Below are 9,648 nucleotides of genomic sequence, written 5' to 3' on the forward strand. Positions count from 1 at the left end.
CAACATGTACTAACTCTGTAGGTCAGGATCCTCTGTGTTCCAGAGCATCCTGACCTGCAGAGGTCAGGATGACTCTCATCTTATACAAGGTAAACCCGAGTGAGTAATTTTCACCCCAACAGTGCTTGGATAATTGTGTTTCTCGTAGGTTTCTATGGCATTTTGGTGCTTAGTCAAATAAAACACTTTAAACAGATTTAACAGAGTACAGTTTGTATATAAACCCATTTCAACAAGAACAAAGTTGTTTAATGTAGCTCATGATTATGACATACCACAACAATGTTTTTCTTTATAATACCTGAGCTTTTACATACAATATTTAAATATTTTTCAGTATTGTTCGTTCAGAAAAGGCCTCTTAGGGCTCTTGAGTCTTCTGTCTACTAGGTGGCGCTTTAAGTAAATAAATCACTGGTTTTCAGCTGTTTTAATTCTTTTATTAAAAATGTTAGTGTTATAAAACCATTTTTGCCAAACTTTAATAGCACTCATCAGCATGTAGTTTAGATGTTTAACATGTTTATCTAATAGCAATAACTCATACGGTGGTTGAAGAAACAGACCCAGATTTATCTTTTAATTCCAAAACAGGCTGCTTCCTCCTCTGGATGTTTGAGAACATTTTAAACCAGAATTTGTAATTTCCCAGTTCCTGATTTGAAAAGCCAACAAGAACAACCCCAACGTCTAATTTGGATGTCACATTCAGAAAAGTTTGCCCTGTGTACACACAGATATCATGGGATTTTGGTCAAACAGCTGTGAAAACTTTCCCCATGAACATGCATATCATTAAAAAGACTTCAGATCAGGTATTTGAATAATTTAAATGTGTACAAAAATAATAATATTCAAATATCTCCGTGATATTTGAATATCCAGTGCTTTAACACTGATAATACTTACAACTCATAAATTTTAAGATTAATCTAATTATTTTTCTAGGAAAAATAATTTGAATTTCTGAACTTCAAAGGTAAAAAAAAATGCAATACAAAACTCAGCTTTGAGATCAATCTCAGAAATTTTCTAGAAAAACAGTGACAGTTCTTAACATGAAAAGTTGAAATTTTCTTTAATAAAAATACATTTGCTAGAAAAAAAATAAATTTTTTTAGCTCTAAATGTTGAAAATTTTCAAGGAAAAAATTTTGTAATTAAGATTTCAAAAAATTTCTGGAGAAAAAATTTTAATTTCTGATCTCCAAAAGTAAATAATTTTGCCAGAAAATTTTTAGACTAATCTTTAAAAAAAATCTAGAAAAACAATAAAAATTCTTAACTTGAAAAGTTGAGAATAAATACTTGATCTAACTTTCTCATAAAAAGAAATTCTTGAGTTTTAAGTTTAAAACTTTCAAAAATTTCTGAGATTAAGCTAAAAAATCATTTTTGAGATTAATTTCAAAGTTGGATTTTTTTTCTTGCAAATTTTTGACTCCGTGTTTTTTTTGAGAACTTTTTGCTTTTACAACCATTTATGCTTCAGAACTTCAAATTGCTTTAGTATAATCTGACAATTTTAAACACCACAAACATTGTTTTATTTTATGGTTTTATTTCCCTTTCAGTCCAACCAGAAATCCATTTACAGTAAAACGACTAACAATCAGAAACAAACTAGCCTTCTGTTTGTAAACATTCATTGTCCCTTTTTAAGCTTTGTTATTAAAAATAAAATTTAAACAGCTCCTTTAGAAGGCGCTAAATGTGCAAGGAAGTTGCTTTTGGTTAAACAAACACAAAACTGCATATCTAGAAGTTTAATATACAAAAACTAAATTAGGTAAGAACTCCATTGTGATAAAAATGTCTTATGGCTTTCTCCTAACTTTGTTAAAATAATTTTTTGCATGATGATTTAGAAACAGATGATTGTAAATATCTTATTTTTCTTAAAACTCTCCCAGATAATTAAAACCAAAAATAAAAAAAAAATGTAAAATATGGTTTAAAAATCTAACTTTGAAAGCTGGGGCAGAGTAATCTCTGGAGAGTTTCTCCCTGGTTGGAGGAATGAAAGGCACTTTGGAAGCAATCAGGGAAACAGCAAAAGAAGAGGAAAAACATCCTTAAATGTGGCAGTGCTCCTTCAGTAGGGAGGAGGGAGATCGTTTTGCAGCTCCTCGTACTTTGGTGGTCCTGGAATGAAGATGGTGGGAATGTTGAGGACGACGGGGGTTCTGTTGGGATGACGCAGCTGGTGGATCATGATGGAGGACAGAATCATGCCCAGAACCTAAAACATGAGGAGGAAGATGAAATATGAAATGTTTTTATTGAGGTCATTTGCATGGAAATATTGCATGATTTTGTCATAGGGCAACACTTGTGAGTTTATTTACTCAGAATTTGTAGAGACAAAATGGAACACAAACAAAAACAGGCAAAATGCAAATTTTGTATAATAAATTTGCATCATTTGTGTGTGATTTCATCAGGGGGGCAATATTTCTGACCTTAAATGTACATCTAAGAGTTTATTTACTCCAAATGAACTCTTGTTTAATCCATTTAGGTTCCTTCTGGTGAATCTGGCACCAACACTGAACAGTCTGTTAGAAAAGGAATCCTGAAGGATCTGTTAGGACCTGTTCTGTCCTGATGCGTCATAGATCTTGAATGTTTCCTTTAAAGTGAAAGATTTCAGAAATCTTCAGCATGGGAGGAACTGCAGGCAGGAGACAGATTTTATCAGGCGGGACGGTTTATTTATGTTCCTGGTCTCCAGGAGAGGAATTTAACCTTCAGATGAGATTCTAATGGCTTATTTATTTACATTAATGAGCTGACTCAGAAGAAGAAAGAAAAAACTCTAAACAGTTTAGTTTAAACAATATCTGATACTTAAACTTCTATGTTTAATGTTTTTTTCTTAAGAGCCATTTGTGATTGTTTAACTTATTTGTAAGGGATTATGTTGTAAAGATGTAGTTTGTGAGATTTAAAATGACCTTTAGGGTGATTTCACACATGGTGGTTTGGTAGTCAAAAATTGCAAAATTTGTTACATTTTCCAGCTTTTTGAAAAACCTGTTCCCCTCCTCACCTGTGGAGGAGCTGCAGCAAGAACCACTACAGGAAGCAACTTGAAAACCTCTAAAGAAGACACTGAATGCAAGTTTTTCATGAAATCCAAACAAAAATGGAGTGGCATCAGATTTCAGCAGTTGGAGGATTTCTCTTTTGTTTTTGGCTAAACACACAAGTAATTTCTCCTGCTAGCGATAAATTAGTGGATTTGCTTTGGTAGTATGTACCCAGAATGCCCTGACCTGCAGTCCGCTTCCTGCTTTTGGCACGGTCTCCGGTTCGCTTGGCGTTCATATATTCATTTGAATCGTACCAGATTTTACTTCAACCAAACTTTTTTGATTCACACCAGAGCAGAGTAAAGTCAAGTGTGCAAAATGCCTGGTTGGACCAATCCCCCCCTTAAAGGAGCAGCTCCTTCTCCACTCAGCTCCTTCAAACTAGCCAGCACCAATTAGCAAACAACTGGGGGAACTGCTGAACTCATTATAGGAACTACTTCTCAGGGCAATGGTGGTAAAAATGCTAAAGTGCTAATAGAGGAGCCATGTTGTGATGACTTCCTGAAGGCAGAGCTTCAGAAAGAGCTTGAGCTTCTTAAGGAGACAGAGCCCCAATTTCAAAGTGTTAAATTAGGAAATTAGCTTTCAAAATCAAATTTTATATGTGCAGTATTTCTAAAACAACTGAAGGTAATAATTATTTGTGCTGAAAAATACATAACACTGCCCCCAGAGGATTTTTTAAGGAAGTGCAGACACCCAAACAAACCAAACTTTCTGGACTAACCAGTGTTCGATTAAAGCAGACCAAACAGGGTTGTGTGAATGCTCCCTACAAGGATGTTTTGTGTATTTTTTGTTCATAAAGAGACAAAAGGTGAACTTACAGCCAGAATAGCCAGAGTGAAGACGACCCCCAGTGAAATGTCAGCCATCAGCAGGACGTAATACATCACGATAGGGGCACATGGCTGCCGGTGGAAAGGAGAATCAGCGGTTATTTTATCTGACCGTTTCACCTTCAGGTTGGTCAATCAGCTCCAGTTTACTCACCTTACTGTAGATGGACCTGCCGTCCATCAGAAACTGGAAGAGACGTAAACATAAAGTCATGGTTGGCTCCAGGCCGAATAGAAATGTGAATCAGATCAAATCTGAGCGCAGACACTCACAGCATAGCGGTTGATGGCAGAGACCACCTTGCACGTTTCGGGTTCCTCATCCTCGTTGGAGGGGCAATTGCAGGAGGACGGGATGTCTTCGTTCCAGTCTGTATAGCTGAACAGGCCGCAGCAGTGCAACTGAAACCACAGAAGAAGAAGGCGCATCAAAACAAACCATCATTCCTCCACCTCCATGCAGGACATGTGAGGTGGTTCCCACTGCAGTTGCTCCACACTAACTGGAAAAACTTTGGAATGGTACAGATTATTGCTGAAACGATTAATTGGAGTCATCACAATTAATCAATAATTGAAATAATCATCAACTAATTTAGTAATTGATTAATCATCAACTTAAAAAAAGCTATTTTATAAAAATAAAAGCAGTAATTCGGCCCAAACGGTGCAAAAATAAAAATCTATTTTTGGATTTAAGATAAAAAACACTTTGATTGTAAAAAAAAAAAAAAACAACTCTCCACCTTGTTCTAATTCACTAAAGGGTTGACATATAGCATTTTGAGCAACAAAATGTTTATTTGGTTATTCAAAAAGGGAATTTAATATTTTTTTATTTGCATCTTTTAATGCATTCCTGATAATGTAAAAAAAAAAAAAAAACTGAACTGGTTAAATAAATGTGTCAATTCTTTATCTGATTAGTGGTCAGAATAATCAGTTACTAAATTAATCCAGATTATAACCAACACACATTTTTCTGCCACCAGCATCTTTTTTTTTAATTTAGTTTTTTGTAACTTTTGGGCAAGTTTGAAGTGTAACCGTGGCAACAAAGTCTTGTTTTTAAAAATGGGAGCAGCAGATTAGCATCTACAAAAGCTAAAATGGAGGCTTCCTGGATGCACAGCAGCATCCATTTTCTTTATCAGTTTCTGCAAACGTTTCTTCTAAACTTGCCTTTGTACACTCATCTGATGAAAGTCAGACTGCCATTGGCCGAGCTGCTTGAACCAATAATAATCACTTAATTAATGCATATCAGCAGGATGTCTTCAGTTCCTATTGAGCCGACTGTAGCTTTTGTTAGTTTCACATCAACTAATGGTTCAGAGTTTGCTCACAGGAGGATAAAAAACATTTCTGCAGAAAGTATGTCAAAGTACTTTGAGTGAATGCCTGACTGTGGAACCTTCAGGCTTTGGTTAAATGTATCGATGTCGGTGCGTGGGGTGGTGGCACACACCGACATGATGATGCCACCCACGTATGGAGGCCTTGAGTCCTATTTGCCGCATGTCTATATAGATAAACATAATCTGCTGAGCAAAATAGAGAAAAAATTTAATTATTCAATTTAATGATTCATAATTTAAAGAGCCATGCTTGCCTCAGTCCAAACAAAAAACTTTTTTAGACACAAACTTTTTTCACAAAAGTCTGCTCATCATTTTTGAAAAATATCCAAAGAAAATTTGTTCTCATGTTTTACAAAAAACATCATTTGTTTCTATTTTTACATCTTAAAACAAAGAGAACTGCGACAGACTGGCGACCTGTCCAGGGTGACCCCGCCTCTTGCCCGGAACGCAGCTGGAGAGGCACCAGCACCTCCCGACCCCGTTAGGGAGAAGGGTGACCGGAAAATGGATGGATGGAAAATAAAGAGAATATTTTTTACTACTAAAAATTATTTATCATAAACTTAATGTCTGTACACTGTCACAATGACAAAAAATAATTACTATATTTTTGTCATTTTTTTGGTGAAATTTTTGGTTCCACAAAGTTGGATTTTTATGGCTCAACTAAAAAAATTTACTTTTTGCCAAGATTGGCATGAAATTAATTAAATGCAAATGAAGTAAGCTTCAGAAAACACTTTTTTTTCTCTCTCTCTTAAGTAGAGAGAGTTAAACAGACCATAAACACTTATGGTTTTGGTTTCTGTTCAGTTGAAATGAATCTGGGTGTGACTGAACTCTGAATCACACGTTAGGAAAACAGAAAGCAAAACGGTAGAACAAAGTTTTATAACGTCTGACCGGTGAACAACAGGCGAACATTCTGTCTCATAACCGTTAAGCCTGAACGGTTGGCTTAAGGAACAGGAGGTGACTGAGACAGAAGCAAGTAATTCTCGTAAGTTTTCTGGAATTTTTTTAAACAGGTGAAATCTTTGATGTTTGATGTGTAGCGTGGTTTTCTGGTGGGTTTCAGAATTACTCAGAAATAAGAAAAGAGACCAATGTCAACATTTAACTACACAAAAAAGTTTGAATGTGTCTGATGTCTCTGCAGCTTGTTTTTGAACCACTTCCTTCCTAACCTTTCCATTAAAATATCTTAAATCCTTTTAGTTCTTCTATGTGAAAGAGGAATGAGTCTCACATGAGTCTGCAGGCTGTCAACCACGTGCTTCTCTTGGATCGATGCCCTGTTGAGAGGCAGCATCTCCCTGAACTTTTCCTCCAGGACTGCCTGCACCTGCAAACCAGAGGAGATTCATTCAGAGGTAGAAACAACACAATGCAGCTCAATCAAACACAAATTTATAATAGAAAAGTCTTGACAATGTGACTCTTCAAAATCACATGGCAACATTGCGTAACATTGTTCTAATTAAAATACATCTGAAAGTAACAATTTAAGCACTTCTCAACCTAAATAAAATCAAATTAGATTTTTTATTGTGAATACACAGTGGTGGGGATTACAAACTAAAAAGTTAGTGATGCTAATGCTAAAGCACCTCAACTACACAATATCACCAGAAGCTAAAAAAGAAGCTAACTGGGCTAAAAGTTTTAAGTTGACAAAAATGCAAAATTAAAAAAAACTTGTTCCAACTTCCTCTATTTCATGACGGAATAAAAAGTTAGCTATGCTAACACTAGAGCGAAAATCATAAATGTTATTTCCACCAAAGTGACGATCCAGTGAGGAGCTCCAGCTGGAGGAGAAGGGATTTTACCTGAGGACGAAGAATGGCTGTTGGGATTCCTGATCGGAGCATGAACAGAGAGCCGATGACCATGCAGATCAGGAACTGGAGAGGAAAACAGACAATTCAAACCAGAATTACACAACAACACCTGACCTGAGAACCAAATGAATTCATCCTGGTGATTTTAAAGTTATGAAGCTAACTTACACAGATTGAACAAATGATTTCAGTAAAAACGTGTCACACAAACACATGACCTCTGTTTCGAAATAAAGGTCTCTGCGTGATGCAAGATCTCAGATGAGATCACTGGAAACTCCAAACTTGCAACGCCCCGTTTCATCTGGAAATCCACTCACCACAATCAGGGAGATCTTGTGCTCCTTGTAAGCGCCGTAGGCTCCCAGCAGGCCGAGCAGCGTGGTGACCGTCCCCATGATGTACAGGCAGATGAGCCCAGTGGTCCGGTTCCCCATCTGCAGTTATATGTTTAGATTTTTAGCTCAAATTGAGTTTTTCCAGCTAAATAAACAAAGTGTGAGCACTTACTTCGTCATCTTCATTGCTAGTGAGGACTTGGGAGACCACAGCCAGGCAGAGGATGATTGCTCCGACAAGCTAGGAGAAACATTTAATTAATTTTAGACAAATATGCATCTTAATACTCTGAACCACAGATTCAGTTTTAGTGTGAAAGCTACATAAAATCAGTTTATAATATGACCTAAAGCTGAAATTTCCTAAGCAGAATAAAGATTTTTACAGAACAAAGGTAATCTAAGTATTGAAGCCAGGATGGAAAATAGCTTTAGAAATAACCAGTTGTAATTACTTTTAGATGATAATTTTTCAGACCACAAACTGTTCCTTTAATGACCTGGAGTCAGTGTGGGACATTTTCCTCCGGGTTTATCAATCATATTGATAACTGGAGATGATCCGAGACGCTGTAGATGCCAAAAAACTAATAAACTTCTCATGACTTGGATTTAAAAATAATAACATATTTAAATTTGTGGTGTGATAACAAAAAATGACACATAGAAATTGATTAACCACTTTCATAATTTTCTCTGGATCAAACTTATTCCCTCATAAAACCATCTGCCCCACCTCTCACTTCAAAATCCTTCTTAAGCTGCCAAATACAAATAAACAAGCTGAATATCACTATAAAGGCGGCTCTTTTCTTCTTTTTTTAACTTGGAGTTGATTTGTGTTAGCTTAGAAACTAAAATGCTTTGTAATATTCAACCTGAAACTCTATAGCTTACCTTACAAAGCATGTAACTATTTCCCGGAACAAACAAGAAAAGCAGGTTTAACCGCAAAACTGAAGTGTGCGGCAGACGCCTGCATATGTCCTGCCTTGAGTAAACATTGGTGTCAGTTTGCAACCCGAGTGCAGAGAAAACCAGAAAGTTTTATTAACAAACATAAAACAGAAAGAAGTAACTTCTGTAGATTTAAAGAGTAAACAGGTACAAAAACCACTTTTGCAAGCAATTACAAAACATGTATTGCTTGCACAAATTATCTCAGGAGGAAGTGGAATTAAAACACATGCAATGCTCGGTTGTTTTATGTAATAGATGGGAAAGTTTAAAAATTAAAGTTAATTTATTTCATGCTTTTTTTTAAAGAATTGACTAGAATTGAGCAGCTTTATTACAAAACATAAAAAGAAACAAAATCCAGTTGAAATATTTTACAGTAAAGAAGTGATCTGCAGGTTTTATGAAAACAAAAAAGGGCAAATGCATTCAAATAGTTTATGGCAGACAACCAACTATTTGTCTTACTGAAAAATAATAATGCAATACAGAAATGGGTGATTCTACAGGTTTCATTTATAAAAACTTTCATCTACTCAAAGCATTTTTACAGTGTAGTTTAACATCTTTAGTTCTTTTTGAGCAGCTTCTGCTTTTCATCATCATTGTTTCACAAGATTTAGTGATAAATTAATTTTAGAAGCAATATTAACAGTTAAAATTTTGCTTTCACAAAACTGACAAAAAGTGACAAAAACTTTCAACTGTAATTTTTTAAAAAGCAGCAACAAATTACAAACTATAAAACGAATCTGGAGTCAGTGAACAATAATCAGATAATACATTGTGGATCAGCTCGAACCAGAACCTAATCAAGGTCCTAATTTATATACGAAACTGAAACTTCAGCCATGAATAAATTAAGAGGACCAAATATTATTTTATTTATAAATTATTAGAATCACATACACTTAGCCACAAGCTCTAAATATGACCGTTTATAAACGGTTAAACTAGGTTTTTGATCAACTGGACTAAATGGCGCTGAAGCTTTAACTACGCACTTTAAATTCTGAAAGGTTCTGGATCTTCTTAAAACTCACCGCGAAAAACAAGTTGAACCCGATGAAGGTCCGCTTGAGGCAACTGTTTATCTGGGCCATGGCTGCGAATCCAAACGGCACCGAGACGGAACTTTCCTTAACTGCGAACTTCGAGTTCTGGAGAACCGCAACCGAGTCACAGCGATTACAAAGACGGCAGCAACA

General features: G+C 35.8%; 1 protein-coding gene across 1 annotated transcript; it reads right to left on the bottom strand.

The window, feature by feature from the left end:
* Nucleotides 1-566: 566 nt before the first annotated feature.
* Nucleotides 567-9,648, bottom strand: LOC129352890 (tetraspanin-8-like). Its single transcript, XM_055022091.1, has 9 exons — nt 9,484-9,648; nt 7,656-7,724; nt 7,466-7,582; nt 7,134-7,208; nt 6,551-6,646; nt 4,211-4,339; nt 4,092-4,124; nt 3,926-4,009; nt 567-2,242 (listed from the first exon to the last, which is right to left on the bottom strand). Exons 1-9 carry the CDS (start codon nt 9,541-9,543, stop codon nt 2,096-2,098), a joined length of 810 nt encoding a protein of 269 aa, XP_054878066.1. The 5' UTR covers nt 9,544-9,648; the 3' UTR covers nt 567-2,095.

The sequence above is a fragment of the Poeciliopsis prolifica genome, unplaced genomic scaffold (assembly GCF_027474105.1).
Source record: "Poeciliopsis prolifica strain line A6 unplaced genomic scaffold, Auburn_PproV2 SCAFFOLD081, whole genome shotgun sequence".
Taxonomy (NCBI): Eukaryota; Metazoa; Chordata; class Actinopteri; order Cyprinodontiformes; family Poeciliidae; genus Poeciliopsis; species Poeciliopsis prolifica.